Source organism: Neoarius graeffei, chromosome 18 (assembly GCF_027579695.1).
Source record: "Neoarius graeffei isolate fNeoGra1 chromosome 18, fNeoGra1.pri, whole genome shotgun sequence".
Classification (NCBI taxonomy): domain Eukaryota; kingdom Metazoa; phylum Chordata; class Actinopteri; order Siluriformes; family Ariidae; genus Neoarius; species Neoarius graeffei.
Window position 1 is genome coordinate 45,880,284 of NC_083586.1, and position 23,425 is coordinate 45,903,708.

A 23,425-nucleotide genomic window follows, 5' to 3' on the forward strand; every position below is an offset into this window, starting at 1 on the left:
AATTGAAATTAGTACAAAAATAAACTTTGAAACAGAAATTTTATTGTTTGAAAAATATATGCTCATTTTGAATTTGAGGTCAGCAACATGTTTCAGAAAAGTTGGGAAATGGGCAACAAAAAACTGAAACAGTTGTGTAATGCTAAAAACAATAATAATAATAATAATAATAATAATTTGGTTAACTGGCAACAGGTCAGTAAGATGATTGGGTATAAAAAGAGTATCCCAGAGAGGCGGAGTCTCTCAGAAGTAAAGATGGGGAGGGGTTCACTGCTCAGTGAAAGACTGCGTGGGCAAACAGCGCAACAATTTAAGAATAACGTTCCTCATTGTAAAATTGCAAAGAATTTGGGGATCACATCATCTATGGTACATAATATCATTAAAAGATTCAGAGACTCTGGAGAAATCTCTGTATGCAAGAGACAAGGCTGAAAACTGACACTGGATGCCTGTGATCTTCAGCCCCTCAGGTGACACTGCATTAAAAGCAGACATGTCTGTAGTGGAAATCACTGCATGGGCTCAGGAACATTTCAGAAAACCATCGTCTGTGAAAACAGTTTGTTACTGTATCCACAAATGCACGTTAAAACCATGTATTAACAATATCCAGAAACACCGCCACCTTCTCTGGGCCCGAGCTCTTTTACGATGGACTGAAGAGAAGTGGAAAATTGTCCTGAGGTCTGACGAATCAAAAGTAGAAATTCTTTTCAGAAATCATGGACACCACGTCCTCCAGGCTAAAGAGGAGAGGGACCATCCGACTTGTCATCAGTGCACAGTTCATAAGCCACCATCTGTGATGGTATGAGGGTTGATTAGTGCACATGGGTAGCTTGTACATCTGGGAAGGCATCATTAATGCTGAATGATGTACACGTTTCAGAGCAATATGCTGCCATCCAGACAAAATCTTTTTCAGGGAAGACCTTCCTTCTTTCAGCAAGACAATGCCAAACCACTTTGTGCACATATTAAAACTGCATGACTGTAGTAAAAGAGTCCAGGTGCTAAACTGGCCTGCCTGCAGTCCAGACCTGTCTCACATTTAAAACATTTGGCGCATTATGAAGCGTAAAATATGACAAAGGAGACCCCGAACTGTTGAGCAACTGAAATTTTATATCAGGCAAGAATGGGACAACATTTCTCTTTCAAACCTACAGCAATTGGTCTCCTCAGTTCCCAAACGTTTACAGAGTGTTGTTAAAAGTAGAGGTGATGCAACACAGTGGTAAACATAACCCCTGTCATCAAATTCAAAATGAGCATATATTTTTCAAAAAACAACAACACCTCAGTTTCAACATTTGATATGTTGTCTTTGTATGATTTTCAGTGAAATATCGGGTTTCCAAGATTTGCAAATTATCGAATTCTGCTTTTATTTACAGTTTACATGGCGTCCGAACTTTTTTGGAATTGGGGTTGTACATAGGCCAAGATAAACAAATACCAAATACATTATTAATCTGCATTTAAAAGCGTATATAGTGTTTGAGTTCCTAACATTACCATAACATCCATCCATTATCTGTAGCCGCTTATCCTGTTCTACAGGGTCGCAGGCAAGCTGGAGCCTATCCCAGCTGACTATGGGCGAGAGGCAGGGTACACCCTGGACAAGTCGCCAGATCATCACAGGGCTGACACAGAGACAAACAACCATTCACACCTACGGTCAATTTAGAGCCACCAATTAACCTAACCTGCATGTCTTTGGACTGTGGGGAAACCAGAGCACCCGGAGGAAACCCACACAGAAAGGCCCTCGCCAGCCACTGGGCTCGAACCCAGGACCTTCTTGCTGTGAGGCGACAGTGCTAACCACTACACCACCATGCCGCCCCTACCATAACACTATTCCAGAACTTCAGGGTGATGTATTATTGTTATTATTATTATTATTATTATGTAGTAGTAGTAGTAGTAGAGTGGCTTTGGAACAGAAATCTCATTCAAGCATTTTTTTTTTTTTACATTTCTTTTTCTGCATTTCTTTTTCTGCAGCTGTGATGTTCTGTAACCTCTTGTGTTCAGTACTGGTTTGCACAGGTTCGAGACGCATGACAGAATAAGGTATCATAAATGAGGAATTTAGGCTGCTTTGCTGATAAGTGTGATACAAGAGCAAAGAAAAAAAACCCACCCACCCTTAAACCTCAAAATACACATGCATAGACTGGTTAAGACGAAATGAGTTGATTTGTTTCTGGGTAAATAAAGAGGAACTGATGGGATTGAGGCTGTGGTTCAGATGTGATCTTGTTTATTAATTAAATGAATCAGTAAATCTGTCCTAATCAACATTATGTATTTATTTTACAGAACAACTGGTTTAAAAATCAGTGGATTTACATTATCAGACCTTTATATGACTAAACTGACTAAAACTTCATTTTTTTTGCACTGTACAGCATACACATACATTTTTGCATGTGCCATGAGAAGTGTGTTTGTGTGTTCATGTATTCTGTGTGTGAAAAGCGTAGTCTGAGGATTTCCTTGCGTGACTGGAGTGGACCACAATTTTATGTCTCATTTCATTTCTTTGACTTTGACTCACTGAACTTTGCATGAGAGCATGATACAGGTAGGGAGCCAAAAGAAAAAAAAAAGAAAAAAGAAAAAAAAATCTCAGATATGACGTCATGGAATTCCCAAGTAGAGCTCAGCCATTCTGTGAGTGGGGGCAGAGCAGTGGTAAACCAATGAAAAAGCTCCTTGTGAGGAGAATTGGTACAGACTGCCTCGCACTTCCGTGTTGAGTTTTCAGTGAAAACCACAAAGCAAAAGTCAGTGCACTACCCGCACAAAACAGGCCACCGAGATTTACCTGCATAGTAGAGCTACAAAATGAAATATTCGTCTTTTTCCAAAATTAATCAATTTCAATCAGTAAACGATAACAAATCTTACACGCTTATAGGTTGTGAACAGCAACAAAAAATTACAGCGCAATTTAAATGTCAATGTACATATGTACTTCATGAATATGTTAAAAATCTAGGTTTTTTTCAGCTGTAGTCCTCCATTATTGGTTCTAAACTTTGACCAAATTATTATATCCAATTTCCCTTACTTATTACTGAACGTTCTTGATTACGTTTAATTTTTTAAAAACCTCTATACATATATTACCTTGATTTTAAAACGTGTCTTTGACCGGAACTAAATTTCAGCCAGTTTCCTCATGCATAGATTTGTATGTAAACACTGGCCTTAGGGCTCAAATAATGTGACTGAAAGAAAGACAGAGTGGTGAGTGGTAAAACCAACAAAAAGGAAGATGACGAGTATGAAAAGCGAGAGTAGTGCAGAGAAGGAGTGACAGAGAGAAAGAAAATGGAGAATGTCAACATACTCTCACGCCCTCAGTCACGAAAGGCTCATCTCTGGATGAGCAAGCGCTGCACATACCGTATAAAGACAATTTTGTGTGGGGGGGTAAAACAGCTCATCAGCATCACACACACACACACACACACACACACACACACACACACACACACACACACTCACACTCACACACACACACACACACACACATCAAAGCTCCCCTTGCGTGCCTCTGTATGTATATGGCTCATTAGGTAAATGGGTTGTGTGGTCAGTACAGTGGCTTTTGGTGCTATTTTACTACTTTACTTCTCAGATATGGAGTTACCAGATTGATAAATGATTGGTTGATTTTACCCTTCTCTGCACACCTCAGAATAACCAGCCACCTAAAGCCTAGAAATGACTAACATTGTAACTGGCAACAAACTATCATAATATAATTTGCATATTCCGTACAAATTTTACATAGGAAAAAAGAAAAAAAAAAAACAGGTATGCATAAGCATTGCTAGATGTTATTTACACATCTGTTAAAAAAAAATCATCCATATTTGCCAATATTTTTGTTTCAGAGTTTTAAGCAAAATGTAATATTAGAAGGAGAACAGAAAAACCAAATGATAAAACACAAAGGGCACTCGGTAGAGTGAGTACCACTGCCAAGACACATATTTGGCTTTGCATCAAAATCTAATCAAGTGTTCCTTGGCCCATCTTTCCTCAAAATTTCATCAAAATCCATTCACTACATTTTGAGTTACAGTGGGGACAGACAGACAAACAAATGGAGGCAAAAAACATAACCTCCAACAAAGCTGACAGAGGTAAAAATGGCTTTGATATAAAGCTTTCTTAAACTAGTTCCTTTACTTGTCAACCCAATGTTTCATGTATTGCAAGGTTTTTTGTTGAATTTCCTGACTCCAGTACATGAGTGAGTTCTGGATTTAACACGGCTGCCTAAAATCATCCATCCATCATCTATACCACTTATCTGTCAGGGGCACGGGGGAAGCTGGAGCCAATCCTAGCTGACTTCTGGCAAAAGCCGGGGTACACCCTGGATGGAAATTCAATGAACTGAAACTATCAGTTAAATTTAGGTAGCTTGTTGATTAAAGGAAAACTGAAGGCAAATTTTATCATCATCAAAATTCTCTCTCTCATTTTATTAAATATCGGAATGCATTTTTGATAGCTATTTTGTCACTGCTATAGCAAGTTATGAGTGTTTGAAATATGCTACGTACGGTAATATATTGGTCCATATGTCAAAGCAATGACCGTAAACAAGATTCGCTGAGACCTGTACATCGTAGGACGGAAGTAAAACGTACAGCGGAAATCAAAAGTGACCAACATCTGCCAATGTTGTCAAAAGACACACGCGCCCTCTTTCGAATGTTGACATAATCAAGCTGGAAGTTTTATTTGTTTTGATAGCAATCAGGAAAGTTTGAAAAAAGTAGGCAGTAATTGTCATTTCAACTCGTTTTTGTGCAACATTTAATTTGGAAAAAACAGTTTTCAAAATGACGGCACTGACACCTGGCTGAAACTTCACGTTTCGAAGTTTCACACAAGTCTCGTGAAGATCGCGCGGATAAGCGACGTCTGCCGTGGACCAAACGAACTAAATTCAACATGGCTAAAAACCGAATAGGTCAATAAGTATAATTTTTAATTGCAATTAGTTGCCAATACAAGTCTTATAAGATATAAGGTTACTAAAACCGAAAACGTAATTGAATAATATGTTAATTAAGAAATAAAGCAAGTTTAAAAATGACTTCAGTTCTCCTTTAAGTAACTATGGGCGCAGGGCTTGACATTAACGGTAGTCTGACTGTCCGGAACAACCAAATGTTTGGTCTGGATAAGTCAAATCTGCATCTGCCTGTTCAACAGGACAAGTTGAATATTTGTTGAAAATAATCATTTTTATAATAATTATTCCAGAGTTACATCAATGATCCGACTGTTATTGTTTACGAAACGCCGGAGAAGCCGAGTACAGCAGGTACGTGTGTAACAATAACCACATTGTAATATCTAATTATAAAATTATTAGATTTTGAATTCATCGAAATCTGAGAAATGGCGATCAAACACCTCAATAAAATAAATCTCTGTGGTGACGCGTCATTTCATTCAGACAGTCACTGTATTTTTTCTTTTGTATGGTACACATTAACCATCACAAATGTCATAAAATATTTTGCAAGAATTTTACGATTGTGCCGAACTCACTCGTGGTTTGTTTTCATTCACAAAATGAATTCATACAGTTTTGCTTCATTCACAAAGTGTCACCTTTACCATGTCCAACTCATTTTCTTTCTGTTTCATTTCGTCAAAAGAAAGTGAAAAAGACGACCATCCCAACTCTTAAAATTGGAGATCAGGTAATGAGCTATAACAACACACACACACCATAATGGGACACTGGATAGTTTTTGTTGATTGTTCCAGTTAAACTTTGAGTTTTATTGAAAATTTTTAAATAATTAAAGCATAATAGTTATCATAACTATACCTGCTTGTTGATAAACTTTGTTAACCACTTTCTTTTAACTGAACTAGTAAATACATAGTAATAAAAAAGGTTATGGTCAGGACAAGTGGATTAAAAAGTTAATGTCAAGCCCTGGGAGCAATTACTTTTTCATATAAGTAACCTTGGTGTTGGATTGTTTCGTTCCATATATAGATTAAATATTAAAGATGTGTGTTAGGTGTTTATTGTGGTTCTCGTTTTTTCTCTAACTATTGTATAATTGTACAACTAATGTATGGTCATAGAAGAAGTCAGGAAAGGGGCTAATAGTTTTTAACATCGTGTTTAAGCCAAAGCTGGTTTGTAAAATCTATAGCTTGTCTAATTTTTCTTCTTAATTTTAAAGCTTATGTAAACCTGTACAGCTTGTTCTATATAGCTATTTTAGGTATGGTATATTATTTATTTTAGTTATGATGCTTGTATTAGAACTTTCTTGAAAATTCAGTCGACACACAGCAGGCAGATTCCACAACCTTTACCAACAAGTCTAGTAGCTTTAACACAGACATCTAAGACCATGCACTGTGATGCGTGCAAATCAAGAAGGGGGCAAAAACTTTTTCAAGGAATTGGAGGTGGCATCTAACAATGCTTATGCAAGTCTGTTTTTCCATACAGAATGTGTAAATATATTAGGACTGCATTTGTGTGTGTGTGTGTGTGTGTGTGTGTGTGTGTGTGTGTGTGTGTGTGTGTGTGTGTGTTACTCACTTCATTCTTGAGCTCAGCAATCTGTTCCCTCAATTGACTGATGTACTGTCTAGAGTCAGAATGATTCAGTTGGCCTTGTATCAGCCCCTCCTCTTTCTGCAAAACACACACACACACACACACCGAGATATGGCAGAAGTACAGTATAGCATGTATCAGTGCATCAGAGAATCCACGCACGCACGCACACACACACACACACACACACACATGTAAACACCCCCATCCCCCCCACACACACACACGAGATATAGCAGACATACAGGTACAGTAGAGCATGCATCAGTGCATCAAAGAATCCGTGCATACACACACAGATATAGCAGATATACAGCATAGCATGTCAGTGCATCAGAGAATCCACACGCGTGCGCACACACACATACTTGCAATTCTAGCTCAGCTATTTTCTGCCGGAGTTCAGCCATGGCCGCCATACTGTCTGCCTCTCTCAGACGCACAGCCATCACCTCCTCTTTACTCTGAATCAGAGAGTGAGACACAGATAAAGAGGGGGGAAAAACAGAAGTTTGAGAGAGAGAGAGGTCATACAGCAGTCATTTATTCATTTCACGAGTTCTTTTATTGTTTTTAATTCACTCACAAACACATGCTGACCTTTTCTTCGGCTTCTTTTATTTTAAAAAAAGTAAAAGTATGTTCAAGCATTTGCTCATCAAGCTGATTGTTACTGCACACTGTACTCCATTATGAATATGCACTATTGTTTACTATGATTTTATCATTATACACTATGGTTTGATTATTGTACTTTATAGTGACTTTATATGTTAAATCATAAAACTAACATCGACTTATGATGAAGTATATTTACTACATACGCAACACTGTAAAGACAGTTTCATTATGGTGAATTATGGCAGATCGGCTTACATTCAGAATAGCAATACCATTAGCTTATTATTCAGTTATTTATCATAAAGCAAATTACTGAGAATTTATAATAAATTATTCAGCAACTGTAGTGAAAATAACAGGACAAATATGTAGTTATGAAAAGTTTAACCTTGATACTACTGCAGTTACTTTACTATGGTATTTTATAGTAACTATGTATACTCTACAGTCACACACGATACAGCTGTGGTTCCATTATAATTGTGTTAATTATAAAACGTGGAAGTTGTGCCGTTACAGAAAAATAATCAGTGTGGTGGTGTATGGTGTTCCGTGATTCAGCTCAATGTAAAGTGGAGTTACGGTTTCCACCCAAAGTTGATTACTTTCCTACAATAGCAAATGCTTTATTCCCTTTATTCCTATTATACCACAACACTTTGCCAACAATTACACTTTTTAATTTGTTAAAGGATGGTACATGATATTTTTTAAACTATTTTTAGTTACATTTAAATGTTGTAAAACTTGTCCAACAGTTTGAGTAAGTTCCTCTTATCACTTGCTTTCTGTTTCTGAGAAACTGCATACTGCAATGTCTAAGAACTCCGAGAACAAGTTCATTAATATAAACCTTGGATTTAACTCGCTACTGTCAGAGCTGCTGCTATAGAAAATTAATCAACACCTTCTGACCAATTAGATTTGAAAATTTCATAGCACTATGGTAAATTTTATTATGATGCAGTCACAGTTTTACGGTCATCTCCAGAATTAGTGTTAGCAGCCTCAGTCATCATGAATACTATGCAATAATATGCTTATTGATCCAGCCACAGTTTTACTACAGTATCTTTTCAGCATTAATATCAGAGTAAAATCACAGTAATGTTAGCTGTTCATAATATCACCATCGGTGGCTTTATAGTGGAACGATATGGTTTGAAATTGGGTTGACATTTAATATGGAAGCAATTTACTTTCTGACGAATCAATGTTAATTACATAACCATATTAAAGCCCATGTTCATAACATTATTATGTGACATTACATTGTGCCAGAAATAAAACAAAAAATTCCTTGTGACATAAATAAAAACTGACTAAGTGTGACACATGCAACTTTAAAATGTAATATTAAAGAAAAATATTATATATACACACACACACGCAGGACACTTTTTCGATGGAATAAAAACATGCATTCGATTCCCTACTAGCGGGTTTCATTAATTTGATTTGATAGCATGCAATATTGTTAGCATATCGCTTATCCTATGTGTATTACATCACTCTACCCAATGGAGAATGAGCGTTAAATATGGTTTACGATATTGCATGGTTGTCAAGACAACATGGCGTCACACATCGGAGTGATTGTGAATATCCAAAGAGACAGTTTTCTGCTGTCCATGCGCAAAAGCATTTCTTTGTACGCCAGGAAAGAAAAAGAAGTGTTGAACACCAGACGCTACCAAAACTTCATTAGATATTCTTCATGCATATTTTCAAGAGAAAAACATACCAACGGACATCGAAAAACTGGAAAAGAGACACATCGGAGATGTAAACCTTCTGTGCTAGCGAGCGAATGTGACAATTTGTAAAACAAACATGGCCGCCAGGTTTGCTTCGTTAAATACAGAAGATTTTGAGAAAATTTAGAAAAAGAAAGATGCATTGAACGCCCGAAAGGAATGTGTATGTATGTATAATAATAATAATAATAATAATAATAATAATACTCATCTCATCTCATTATCTCTAGCTGCTTTATCCTTCTACAGGGTCGCAGGCAAGCTGGAGCCTATCCCAGCTGACTACGGGCGAAAGGCGGGGTACACCCTGGACAAGTCGCCAGGTCATCACAGGGCTGACACAGACACAGACAACCATTCACACTCACATTCACACCTACGGTCAATTTAGAGTCACCAGTTAACCTAACCTGCATGTCTTTGGACTGTGGGGGAAACCGGAGCACCCGGAGGAAACCCACACGGACACGGGGAGAACATGCAAACTCCACACAGAAAGGCCCTCGCCGGCCCCGGGGCTCGAACCCAGGACCTTCTTGCTGTGAGGCGACAGCGCTAACCACTACACCACCGTGCCGCCCAATAATAATAATAATAATAATAATAATAATAATAATAAACATTGGCTGGCTTTTTTCGTCGTACATCAGCTATTTTCCATTCAGCTACTCATCTTCAACTTGTTCAATATCATGTTAGCTGAATGGAATATAGCAGATATACCACGAAAAAAGCCAGCCAATAGTATTTAAATATACAGTAGGACTGTTTAACTAATACACCATACTATTCAGATTCACATTCACACACATTTTAGATTCAGTTTTATTTACAAGTGGGATCACAATCACAGAGTGACCAAAGGAGTAGTAAAACTATGACACACACACACCATACCCGTAAATAAATATCACTACTTTTCATGCTTTATGAATAAGCATATATAGAGTGCAATCAAACTAATTCATCAAAATTAAATTAAGCTAAAAAGGGAAGGAAAAAAAAAGGGAAAAACCAATAATTATAAAATGATCATAAAAAATAAAACTGACACATCAAAGAGAGAGTAAAAACAAGGTGCATGACTGTGTACTCCAAGTACGAGATAAATAAGCATGCAGTACCTTGCAGTCTGACTCGGCCTGTTTCCGCTTCATTTCACTGAGCTGACTCTGCAGATTCTTGTTATGTGATAAAGCGTTCTGCAGTCTCTCCTGCAGGGCGGCGCTCTCCTGCTCGTGACGGGTCATCGCCTTGCTGTAGATCTGATTCTACACCAGAGAGATAACACTTTAAAATCATACTTTCACAGACACGAATGCAAAATTGAGTGTTGGAAATCACATACAAAATATTGCTCATGTGAATAATCAAGCTGTCAAAAAACATCCAGTGATTATTTGACTAATCAATTGTGCCCATAAATTCTTTCACGACAATACACTATAGACGGCATCATTATTTACATATGAATATGGCATGCTGATGTTTCATAACATAGTACCATATAATTCACTTGAGCCACATTATTGTACCATCACTTTTTTAACAACATGAAATGCCCAAATTCATGTTGACGTAGCATCAATTTTCAAACTATCAAGTACAATTATTTTAAAAAAAAATGAACAAAATAAAATTAAATTAGTGAGTATATTCACAAACATGATCTAACAGTCTATTATTATTATTTCATCTGGCCAACAGGTGATGGGCTTATGCTATCATGTGTTGTCCGTCATCCACATTTCACGAAAATCACTTCTCTCTCAATTCAACGATTTTTATTCTTTTTGGCAGGAAGGTAGGTCTGCCTGGGATGCATATTGCTTTTACCCAAATTTGCATAATTGCAATTATTCATGAAGTTATGGACTAATTAAGCCTTAATGAGCAGTTCAACAAAAATCACCACTTCTCAGTCAATTCCTCGCCGTTTTGGATAGTTTCTGGCAAATGGGTCGGTATTCCTAGGGTGTATATAGCTTGTATATAGTGTATACAGCTTGCAACATTTATTGTACAAGGTGGCCCACTTTAGATCATTCCTTCTGGACTAGACGGGGCCGGAGTGAGCCACGCAGTCATTGACGGTCTCATCATTATTATTATTATTATTATAAATAATAGAATTTGCATTCACATAGTATTGTAGGTGGTGTAAGTTCTGGGCTTTATAACAATAGCCTAACATTATTATTTTATTCTAGAACTGTTATGACTTCATTCAGACAGTATTATTCATTTTTTGTTTCTTGAAACATTATGACTTTCATATCACAATAATATTTTTAACAGTGGTATAATGAAAGCATTTAGTCATCCAAAATGGACAGGGATACTGAGATACAGTCAAGTCCATAAATATTTTGACATTGATAGAACATTATTGTGGGTGCGGCACGGTGTAGTGGTTAGCGCTGTCGCCTCATAGCAAGAAGGTCCGGGTTCGAGCCCCGTGGCCGGCGAGGGCCTTTCTGTGCGGAGTTTGCATGTTCTCCCCATGTCCGCGTGGGTTTCCTCCGGGTGCTCCGGTTTCCCCCACAGTCCAAAGACATGCAGGTTAGGTTAACTGGTGACTCTAAATTGACCGTAGGTGTGAGTGTGAATGGTTGTCTGTGTCTATGTGTCAGCCCTATGATGACCTGGTGATTTGTCCAGGGTGTAACCCGCCTTTCGCCCGTAGTCAGCTGGGATAGGCTCCAGCTTGCCTGCAACCCTGTAGAACAGGATAAAGCAGCTAGAGATAATGAGATGAGATGAGAACATTATTGTGATTTGAGCTGTCTAGCGGACAGCCTAAAGATGCACTTCGAAACTGTGAAGATGGCTTTGAACTGCAATTGATACCAACAGTTTTGCCATGATAAATTTAGGACTGCAACTGTCACAAACAGTCTTGCACTCAAGCCTCCATCAGTGAACAGTTGGCAACTTCATCAAAACAGACTTCATATTAAAACTATAATGAATTTCTTGTTTACACACTTGCATTTCCTGACTATACAGCACACAGTTATAGAAGTGAGTTATTTATAAACCACACTATCTGGCATCATCCAGACGAGGATGGGTTCCCTGTTTGAGTCTGGTTCCTCTCAGGGTTTCATCCTCGTGTCGTCTCAGGGAGTTTTTCCTCGTCACTGTCACCTCTGGCTTGCTTGTTCAGGATACAGTTATACGTTCATACATGTAAAATGTATATCCAGAATTTAAATATATGTTTCTCTGAAACTGCTTTCTAACAATGTCCAGTATTAAAAGCGCTACTGTACACAAATAAAATTGAATAGTATTCAAGTAAATAAAGACAATCACTTTAAAGTGCATACTTTGCAGCCTTATTTTTGATGATATTTACATCCAAAACAGGTGGATGGTATAGGAATTCCAACACTTTGGGTCACCCCTTTTTAAGGGACTTAAAGTAATTGGGCAGTTGGCTACTCTTCAGCTGTTCCAAGGCCAGATGTGCATTATAATATTATAATAAATTCTTAAAACAAAGGATGCACTGGTGAGCTCAGGAACACCAAAAGGCCCAACTTTGGTAGATGACCAAAGAATTGTTCCATGGTAAAGAAAAACCCCTTCATAACAGTTGGTCAGATCAAGAATTCCCTCCACAAGGTAGAAAAATCTGGTTGGAAGTCAACAATCCAGAGGAGCAGCTTTCACCAGCATAAACACAGAGGGTTTACTGCAAGATGTAACCCACTGGTACAGTAAGTCTCAAACAGGAAGACAAGACTAGAGTTTGCCAAAATACATTTTAAAAAAAAGCCTATACAGTTCCAGTGCACCATTCTATGAACAGATGAGACAAAGAACAACCAGAATGGTGGGAAGAGAAAAGTATGGAGAAGTGAAGGAACTGCTCATGATCTGAAGCATACCACCTCATTTTATGATGTAGACATGTTTCGCTGCTAGCAGAACTGGTTTACTTGTATTTATTGATGTGAATGCTGACAAAAGCTGAATAATGAATTCTGAAATTATATAGGCCTATATTATCTGCTCAGATTAAGCAAAATACTTCAAAACCCATTCAATGGTGTTTCTTAGTTAAGATGGACAATGACCTGAGGCAGACTTCGAAAACAAACCAAGCCTTTTTTAAGGCAAAGAAGTGGAATGTTGTGCAATGGCCAAGTCAATCACCTGACCAGAATCCAAGTGAGCATGCATTTCACTTGCTGAAGGCAAAACTGAAGGGAAAACACTCCAAGAACAAACAGGAAATGAAGATACTGTAGCTGAAGTGAGGGCTTGATAAAGCATCACCAGGGAGGAAACCCAGCATCTGATAATGTCGATAGGTTTTTCAGACTTCAAGCAGTTATTGATTTGCAATCAAGTATTACAAATGACAATTTAAATAATGATTGTTAGTCTGTCTGATTACTTTTGGTCCCTTAAAAAGGGAGACTGCATATACAACATGCTTTATTTCCTACACCATTCACCCGATATGGATGTGAATAGCTTCAAATTAAGGCTGAAAGTCTGAACTTCACATATTAAAATAATTTCAACTATATACAGTGGTAGTTAATCTATAATTTGTGCCAAATAGCTGATAAACTGATGAATAAGACCATTTGAGTAGTGTGGTTTTGATATAGGTGTAGGCATAACAATTATGAAAGCCACATTCACTGGATATGAGCAATCGCATGCTCTGATTGGTTACTCTACTACTAGCCTATCAGCTCATATACCATGAGTAGAGAAAAACAAAATGGCAGCACGCATTGCTGAACCAGCCGAGGACGAAATAAGAACTCTACTCGAAAACAAAATCCCCCCAAAAAATACAAAAAAAAGCAACAAAATATGGAATTAAATTGGATTGGGTGGCACGGTGGTGTAGTGGTTAGCACTGTCGCCTCACAGCAAGAAGGTTCTGGGTTCGAGCCTAGTGGCCGGCGAGGGCCTTTCTGTGCGGAGTTTGCATGTTCTCCCCGTGTCTGCGTGGGTTTCCTCCGGGTGCTCCGGTTTCCCCTACAGTCCACAGACATGCAGGTTAGGTTAACTGGTGACTCTAAATTGACTGTAGGTGTGAATATGAGTGTGAATGGTTGGTTGTCTCTATGCGTCAACCCTGTGATGACCTGGCAACTTGTCCAGGGTGTACCCCACCTCTCACCCATAGTCAGCTGGGATAGGCTCCAGCTTGCCTGTGACCCTGTAGAACAGGATAAGCGGCTACAGATAATGGATGGATTGGATTGGATTATCTTTAGTGTCCCCTCAGGGCAATATGATTCACAACAAGTAGCCAACACAAATATACACTCAAACACATAAAACATGACAGAAATTAGTAAGCATAGACATAAATACACATTTCAAAAATATAAGATCACAATACTGTATATTCAAAAACATATCAAGAAATTTATACATACACAAAAATAACAAAACAAAAAGCTTAAGGAACCCAACAGTTGCTGGTACAAATGATCTGGCCTGCTTAAGAAAAGTATACCTCCTCCCTGATGGCAGGAGAGAAAACTCAGAATAAAGTGGATGATTAATATCTGCCAAAATAGCCACTGCCCTCTATCTGACTCTAACCTCATATACAGACCCAATGCTATTGAGGTTAATGCCAGTAATCTGACAGATATGAAAATTTTTTCCAAGCCTGTTTTTATTCATCACACTTAGGTTACCAAACCAACAGATCATAGCAAAAGTTAAAACTGACTCAATAAAAGATGAACAAAAAATCCTAAGAAGTGATCTATCAACATTAAATCCCTTCAACTTCCTCAAGAAAAACAGTCTTTGATTGGCCTTTCTACCGATGGAGTCAGTGTTGGCATCAAAGGTCAATTTATCATCCAAGATAGCGCCCAAATACTTGTACTCGCTTACTGTCTCCACAGCCGTGCCATTTATGATGGTCGATACAACAGTAGTAGGACTACGGCGGAAATCAATAAGCATCTCTTTAGTCTTTGAGACACTGAGTTGTAAATATGAGTCCTTACACCATGTAATAAAGTTGTCCAAGACTGAACCATGGCCGGGCGGCACGGTGGTGTTGGGGTTAGCACTGTCGCCTCATAGCAAGAAGGTCCTGGGATCAAGCCCAGTGGCCGACGAGGGCCTTTCTGTGCAGAGTTTGCATGTTCTCCCCATGTCCGCATGGGTTTCCTCCGGGTGCTCCGGTTTCCCCCACAGTCCAAAGACATGCAGGTTAGGCTAACTGCTGGCTCTAAATTGACCGGAGGCGTGAATGTGAGTGTGAATGGTTGTCTGTGTCTGTGTGTCAGCCCTGCGATGACCTGGCGACTTGTCCAGGGTGTACCCCGCCTCTCACCCATGGTCAACTGGGACAGGCTCCAGGTTGCCTGTGATCCTGTAGGACAGGATAAGCAGCTACAGATAATGGATGGATGGATGAACCATGGCCCACCTCATGGTCCTGCAGGAGACTGACAGAGTCATCAACATACTTAATTATATACCTTGATTCAAATTTGCTCCGACAGTCATTGGTGTAGAGCACAAACAGCAGTGGTGACAAAACGCACCCCTGGGGTGAACCTGTAGAGCACATGAGGGCCTTAGACAAAGTGTTCTTAAGACGGGTTCTCTGTGGCCTCTTTTTTTTTTTTTTTAAACAATCAACCAGCCAACATATGGTGCTAAAATCAATACCTGGAAGTTGCAAAAGCCTATAAGCTAAAATATGAGGCTGCATACAATTAAAAGCTGATGACAAAATCAACAAAGCATAAGCATGCATGTGTCTTATTGCCCTCCAGGTGCCCAGTGACTAAGTCCAGCAATGTTGCTGTGGCATCCTCAACCCCTTTACGTGATTGCTATGTGAATTGAAGAGGGTCAATCATACTTTGAGTCATAGACAACAAACTCTTCACATTACGTTCAAAGCATTTCATCACCAAGGAGGTCAGAGCCACAGGGCGGTAATCATTCAGCACCTTAGGCATCAGAACCTTGGCCGCTGGAACAACTGTAGATTCTTTCCATAGCATAGGAACTTTATTGAGTGACAAGGAGAGCTGGAAAATATAAGTAAAAATGCCACACAAGAATGGAGCAGTTTTTAAGCAGCCGGCTGCTAATGCGGTCAGGCTCCTGGCTTTTCCACTAGCTTATCTGCTCCAGAGTCCTCCAGACATCCAATTCATCAACCTGAATCAGACTACCCTCTAACTTAACTTTAAATTTAACCAATTCATCGTTAAAATAGTGAGAGTCAAATCTTAGGTAGAACTGATTTAACTCCTCTGCCAGAACAGAATCGGTTTTACCCAAGAAAAACACCCCTTTTTTCTAGTCCTGAATTCCCACCATTGCCTTAATTCCTCTCCAAGCACAGCGATCATTGCCATTCTTCATTCCTTGAACTGAATCTTGGCCAACTTTATTTCCTTTCTCACCAGCCTTTGAGCATTGGAAACCCCATCTTTTTCTTATTAAGAATGGTCTTAAGAGATCTGCTAACCCATGGCTTATTATTAGGATATAATGTAATTGTCTTCCTGGGAATAATCATTTGCTCGCAAAAAGTGATGTAACTTGATACTATGAGAGTCAATACGTCCAAGTCAGTACAACAGTCTTTAAAAACATCCCAACTGGCACTATAAAAACAGCCATTAAAGTTCATTAATAGCGCCTTCTGTCCACACAGCAACCTCTTTGCACTCAACTTTACCTCTCTTGAAAGCCGATTAGTAAATCGGGGCTAGAAAAACGCAGCTATGGTCAGAAGAACCTAGAGGCGCCCACTGAATACGATTTATAGGCCGCCTTTACTGTGCCATAACATAAGTCCAAAATTTTACCATGTCTCGTTGGACAACTTACATACTGATAAAAATGACTCGGATGTTTTTAAGACTACAAGTATTAAAATCACCAAGTATAAAATGCAGAGCATCAGGAGAAATGCTCTGCAAACGGTGCGCCAGTTTGACGATAGTGGATACTACCTCTGCCGTGTTAGCTCTTGGATGTATATAGACCAGTGTTATGAAAACTTGAGGAATTTCTCATGGAAAATAGAACGGGTGCAGTGAGATGGATAAAAGTTCAATATGTGGGCTGCAGATAAATTCTCTTACTTTGACCGTCTTACACCAATGTGAGTTGACGTATAAGCACACGCCCCCTCCTTGTTTTTTGCCGGTCAGCTGTGTTCTCCTATCAAGCCGAATAGGCTGACCAAAACCGTCGATTTCAAAATCCTGGCCCAAGTCATGCTCTTTTAACCAAGTTTCCGTCAGTGCTGTCACACAAGAGTTCTGGTACTCCGGTATGCATTTCACATTCACCTGCAATTCGTCCACTTTATTTCTCACAGATTGCACATTCCCGAGGATAATGGAGGGAAGTGGCAAGCAACGCAGACCAACTCTGCGTAGTCTCTGCCGTACTCCTCCTTTGCGGCCATGCTTCCTCGTCCGTGCCGCTGTCTCCCACTGCCCGGCAACAAACCCTCACCGCCTACCCCGCTCACCACCTCCTCGGCCACGGCTTCTCATCCAGAACACTGACCTCCAAGCAAAACAAACAGCCTCACGCCGGCAAATCTCTAGTGGTATTCCATCAGGTAAAGTCCCTTGTACTGTACTGTTGCACTGAATGAGGAAATCGCGACTATACCAGAGTCTATGAGGCACATTAGTTTGTTGACGGTTCACAACAATTCCAAAAGTAACCATGCTCATAAGCAGAGCACCAAATAAATCCATAACTCCACAAAATTAATTACGGTTATATTCACGCAACTCAGTCAAACACAGCAGAGAGAGAGACACACACACAAAAAAAAAATTAAAACAACACGCATTCACACAACATGACTACTGCTGTATGTCGCCACAACAAAGCAGCGGCAAATAAGATGAAACCAGAGCCATGGGAAGCCCATGTATTTGATTAAAGGACCCATGGCATGGTGGTTTGTTGATGCTTTAAACGGGCTCGTGGAGGTTTCCGGATGTTATATCCGCAGCCTTTCTTGAAATGAACCCTCGGCACGTAGATATAGCCTCCTGGGAGAAAGCCCCATTTCAGCGCTTTTCCCAGTGCGTCGTTTTGCTAATGAGAAGCAGGAGGCGGGGAAGGGTAGCGGGTGGGGGCGGGTCTTATCATTAATATTCATGACATGTAAACGTGTTACCTCTGATTGGCTAACAGCACTGTGACGCTACCTCCAGTGGGTCAGAACAAGCGGATGTGGGTGTCTTACTATGGCGAGAGAGAAGGAACAAACCGCGAAGGGAAAAATACCGCGCGCTGACGTCATTAAGGTGCGACGCGAGGAAATAAAATAAATTCAACAAATGTTTGGGTTTTTACTGAACAAACAAACAAATAAAATGAATGAGTGACTTAAAAAAAAGAATGTGGGTGTCTTTGTAAAAACTGTTTTGATTGGCTATTATAACAGAGCATGCTGCATGCTTTTTGGTTTTGTAGCGCAGAGTACCTGGCTAACTGCAGGAAGCAGTTAGCTGCACAGCTAATGTAGCCATTGCAAGGCTAACGTGGCACCGATTTTAAAACACGGCAAAACGACTCAACAGTTATACACTTACTTGTTCGGTGTTTGTGGCTGATGCGGCAGGGATGCTTGGTACGGACCCAGGCTTCAGTGACAGTTGATGTGCAAAACCTGCCCTGTACTGTCCCAAGTTGTGGAAACATTCCTCAGGAAAATGCTTCCGACAAACATACACCGTCTTAGGTAGACTCGACGGCGTATTATTGAAGTAAATAAAATTAAGCCACTGTGTCTTCAGGGGCTCTCCCGTCGGCAGTAAAAACAGACTCTTTTCTGTGTTGTCACATCCATGTACAGCGCAATTTCCATGTTTCGCTCGCTTAGGTGATGCCATGTTGTTGTGTCCTCCCTCTATGGTCTCCTCACTACAACTGGGCGGGCAATTCATACAGTGGGTGGGAATCCAGAGGGGGGGCGTGGGGATCATCTCCCTTGCTGACGTAGTAAAGGGAAGAGTTTATCAAGACGCCGTTTTGACGCGTCATTCTCAAATGTTGGGCATAGTTTGGTTTACACATTATGAAATTTCTAGCCACTGGGGTGACTTTAGAAGGTCAGAGGAACTCATTTTAACGTTAAAAAACCTCAAAGTGAAAATTTCATGCCATGGGACCTTTAAAGTATTTGATAAGAACGTGTCTTTTTTATTGTTCAAGAACTATTATTAATTATTGCATTTTTCACAAACTGCTCCCGTCATTTCGCGGGTTTGTTTACATTCTTCATCTTTAAGCATGAAAACTTGTTGAATTTTTTGTCAGACTGGTTCAAAAGCTCAAAGAAGTTTGAAAAAGTGACATAACTGAAATGTCCAAGGAAGAATTAAATAAATGTCTAAAGCTATTCTATACCTTAGCACTACAGCAAGATGGCATTTTCTATACAAAGACAACACTACAGTCAATTCATGCAGCCATCGATAGGTTTCTAAGGAGTCCGCCTAAGTGGAACTGATTTTGTTGGACGTTTTGTATAAAAGTTTTTATTTATCGAATTTGCAAAAAATAAAAAATGCTCCGTTTCTCAAAATCCAGTGAAATGTGGCTAGAATAAAGCAGTTATTCCACGCAATCTCGTCGTACCGTACATGGCTTATAGCCAACTCGGTGCTACACACCTTGCCAGCTATCATCTCATGTATGACTCGATTTTGTGAAATAATTGTTAATTAGCTGCAGTAATAAATTATGTCAGTAGAAGGTCTTCATAAGAGGACTATGACTACTTACTGTCTCTCTCTTTTATATAAAAATGTATGCACGTGTGTGTGTGACTAACCTGGCTCTCCAGCTGCAGGTTTTTAAGTTTGACCTCTTTGACCTCGGCCTGAGCGTGAGCCTCTTTCAGTCTCATGCTCATCAGTTTGTCTTGCATTTCATTCAGGGCATTTTTCTTCGGAGACTCTTTCCAGTGCCCACCACGTGATGTGTAGTGCTGAGAAAGACAGGGTGAAGAAGTCATTTTAGCAGTAAACAAACTGTTTAGCACATGTAGATTGCATGGAACTTGATTTCACAGAGTTATACATAATTGATGCAGAACTGCATCCTTTGCTGTTTTAGTCATCGTTTTTTCTAAAGAAGCATATCTGCGGTATGCGTAGAACGACTACAATAAGACAACTGGCTTCGTTGTATAATCTTGAAAGACATTTATGTAATAAATGTCATTTATTGTTTGGATGGTTGCTTTATCATTCGGGTTTTTGTAGCATTTTTGGAGTATTTGCTTTTACTCCAAGTAGTGTTGCGTGAGCTGAACAAAAATGAAATAATTGATTATATAGCGTTATGGGTTATACCATTGCCACAACTTATAAAAAACAGACAGGAGACTCATCTCTGAGAATTGCAATCTCTGAGAATGTGACAAATTACACAAATTTAGAAATTGTGGTTTTAGAGCTTTATAATGCAGTCTTCTGTAAGATCACATAGGCTCGTATTGCAGTAACGATTAACAAATCATACATTGTGCAGCTGTTGCTCCATTTGCTCTTAGACATTTCGGTCTGTTCCTCTTTACACTTAGCAACAAAAATCAAACTAAATCTGACATTTTCAGTTCAGATTTGATCTGCTTTTACGTCACACTGAAATCCAATTCATACATTTTGGGCTAAAAGTTTATAAACACCAAGGCTAAAGATGCTCGAACTCACTTCCTCATACATACATAACCTGTGTTAAGTCAAATACAGTATCTACTTCTCAAAATAATAGGTAAGGGACAAATTTATTTACTGCATCACATTTTCAGAGGGTTAAAACCAGGGCTTTGAACCGGTTCAAGGAACGAAAACCGGGAGCTTTTTCTATTTCACATGGAACAGAAACGAAACCAGAAACTTTATTATTTTTTATGTTCCGGAACAGAAACGCTTATTAAAAATAATGGTAACCGGTTAATACCGGTTTTTATTTCGTTCCTCAAAGTTTCCGTAGCCTACAAATAAAAAAGTCATTCTTCTCCTGCGCAAGTTTCTATGACCCGCTGGGTTCACTTCCTGTGTGACGTTCGCTGACTGAATGGAGAGAGCGGGAGGGTGGACTACTATCACGTCTCCACGTGATAATAAGTGAATAAGTGCATTACTGAGTGCCTGAGCAAAGAAGAGCCTGAACGTTGCAACCTCCCTATTGGCTGTTTGTAAAAATGTATCAATTGTTGCTCTTCCCACAGGAATCATCGCGGGCTCGAGAGCCGAGACCTGACGAGTTAGTTCGTTGGTAGCAGAACAAAATGTCTGGACACAAATCGGGTTTTCAGAAAAGGAAAGAAAATAAACGGAGGGTCGAAAATACAAAAAAGGAGACAGAAAATGCAAAACGAGTTTTAAGGTAGGACAAATGGTTACTTTTCTGAGGCAGCCCGCCGTGGCTGCCTGCAGGCTTATTTATTATAGCCCATTTAGTTAAAATAGTTGATATAAAATGTTTGTTATAGTTATGTGATGGTTGTCCTGATTTAGACTGGTGTTTTTTTTTTTTTTTTTGGGGGGGGGGGGGGGGGGGGGTTGCGCAATGTTGCACCCGGGTCCAGATTAGGGCAGAACCGGCCCTGGCTACATTTCAGGTGTAGTTTGTTTTATGTATGTATGTACTTGCATAGATGTGTACTTGGTCTTCCAATATGGCGCCTAACAAAATCTCGCGGCACGGTGACGTCATGCGGTAGCCCTCTATAGGGCCTGACTAGCCTTTGGTAACACACTAAACGAATTATCTTTCATTTTTGGCACTTTTTCTGTTTGTGTAGATGGGAAGACATACTGAGAATCCAAATCGCCAACATTTGAAATAATAATTGTTTTGAATTATTTCTTGTCTTATTTAATGAAGGTTGTAATAGAATTAGCCTACATTTGGCTTAAGCTGGATGAGACAGAGACAATTTTATAGCCATTTGTTAAACAGCTGACAGGGAACGTAATTAACCGTTCCGGGAACGAAATTTTTTTGTTCTAACCGGTTCGGGAACATCTATTTAATGGTGGAACCCAAAACCGGAAACGTTAAAATTCCGTTTCTGTTCAGAACGAACCAATAGGAAAAAAATTCAGGTTCAAAGCCCTGGTTAAAACTTTATATTCGTTTTGTTAATATTTGGTGGCATTGTGTTTTAATTGCTTTAAAGTTGAATCAAATGTTTGGGGTAGCCTGCCACAAGCTTCTCACAATAAGCCTAGGTCACAACCGGCCGTACGTGCTCCTACGGCCAGTCTACGTGCAAAAAACACAAGAAACGCACAGAGGGCGCGCGTGTGACGTGCTGATTTTCGAGCCATAGACTGGCCGCAGAGGTTCTTTGTCATGTCAAACAAACTCTACGGGCGCTTACGTTTTTTTCAGGTTGCAAGACAAACTTACGGCCAACGTGCGTCTTTCTCCACGAACAAAAAAAAAACGCAGCGATTTGGGAAACGCCAAAAATCACACGGCCAAAAAAAAAAAAAAAAAATCATACGTCCGGCTGTGACCTAGGCTATACTTGCTGGAATTTCTTGCTCATTCCTCCTGATGAAACAGGTGTAATTCAGTCAGGTTTGTGAGCCTTATTGCTCATACACACTTTCAGTTCAGTCCACAAATTTTCTATGGGCTGCAGATCAGGGCTTTGTGACAGTCACTCTAGTACCTTCACTTTAGAAGTGTGCTTAGGATCATTGTCCTGACAGAAGACCCAGTTGTGACCAAGTTTTAATTTTCTGATGTATTGAGCTGTTGCTTCAGTATTTCTAGATAATCTTATTTCTTTATGGTGCCATTTATTTTCTGAAGTGCACCAGTCCCTTTTCCAGCAAAACACCCCACAGCATGATGCTGCCACCCCCATGATTCACAGTTGGGATAGTGGGGTTTTTTTTTGTTTGGTTGTTTTTGTTTTTATAAAAAGCCTCCACCATTTTTTCTCCATACCATAATGGTAAACAGTTACATTTTTTGCTTTTGCTTCATTCTACCAAAGAACGCTCCTCCAAAAGGCTGTCATCACCTGCAAACTTCAGTCTGGGTTTTTGTTGTTGTTGTTTGTTTGTTTGTTTTTAAATGCTGGTCATGGAGTAGGGGTTTCTTCCTTGGATGACCGCCTTTTGGGCCTGGATGATAAGACTCTCTTTATGGTGGAGTTATACATTTGGTACTTGGTGCCTCGAACTCCTTCACCAGTTCCTTGTTGTTGTCCTGGCTTTCAGTTGAACCTTTTGGACCAAAGTTTGTTGATCCCTGGAAGTTGATTTGTGCCTCTTTCCAAAACAAGGAAACGTCTGTGTGGTCCCATGATTTTTATATTTGCATACAATTGCTTGTACAGATGCTTGTGGTACCAATTGTTTCAAAATTACACCTGAGG

At 39.6% G+C, this 23,425-nt stretch overlaps 1 protein-coding gene across 5 annotated transcripts in view; it reads right to left on the reverse strand.

Moving 5' to 3' along the window:
• Positions 1 to 23,425, reverse strand: part of evi5l (ecotropic viral integration site 5 like) — a 111,202-nt gene that overhangs the window by 1,781 nt on the left and 85,996 nt on the right. For all 5 annotated transcript variants that reach the window (XM_060898916.1, XM_060898915.1, XM_060898914.1 and 2 more), the window contains 4 exons: positions 19,853 to 20,008; positions 10,143 to 10,289; positions 7,009 to 7,104; positions 6,623 to 6,718 (listed from right to left, as the gene is read on the reverse strand). In XM_060898916.1, coding sequence (XP_060754899.1) covers positions 6,623 to 6,718; positions 7,009 to 7,104; positions 10,143 to 10,289; positions 19,853 to 20,008 — 495 coding nt within the window. The remainder of the gene's footprint in view (positions 1 to 6,622; positions 6,719 to 7,008; positions 7,105 to 10,142; positions 10,290 to 19,852; positions 20,009 to 23,425) is intronic.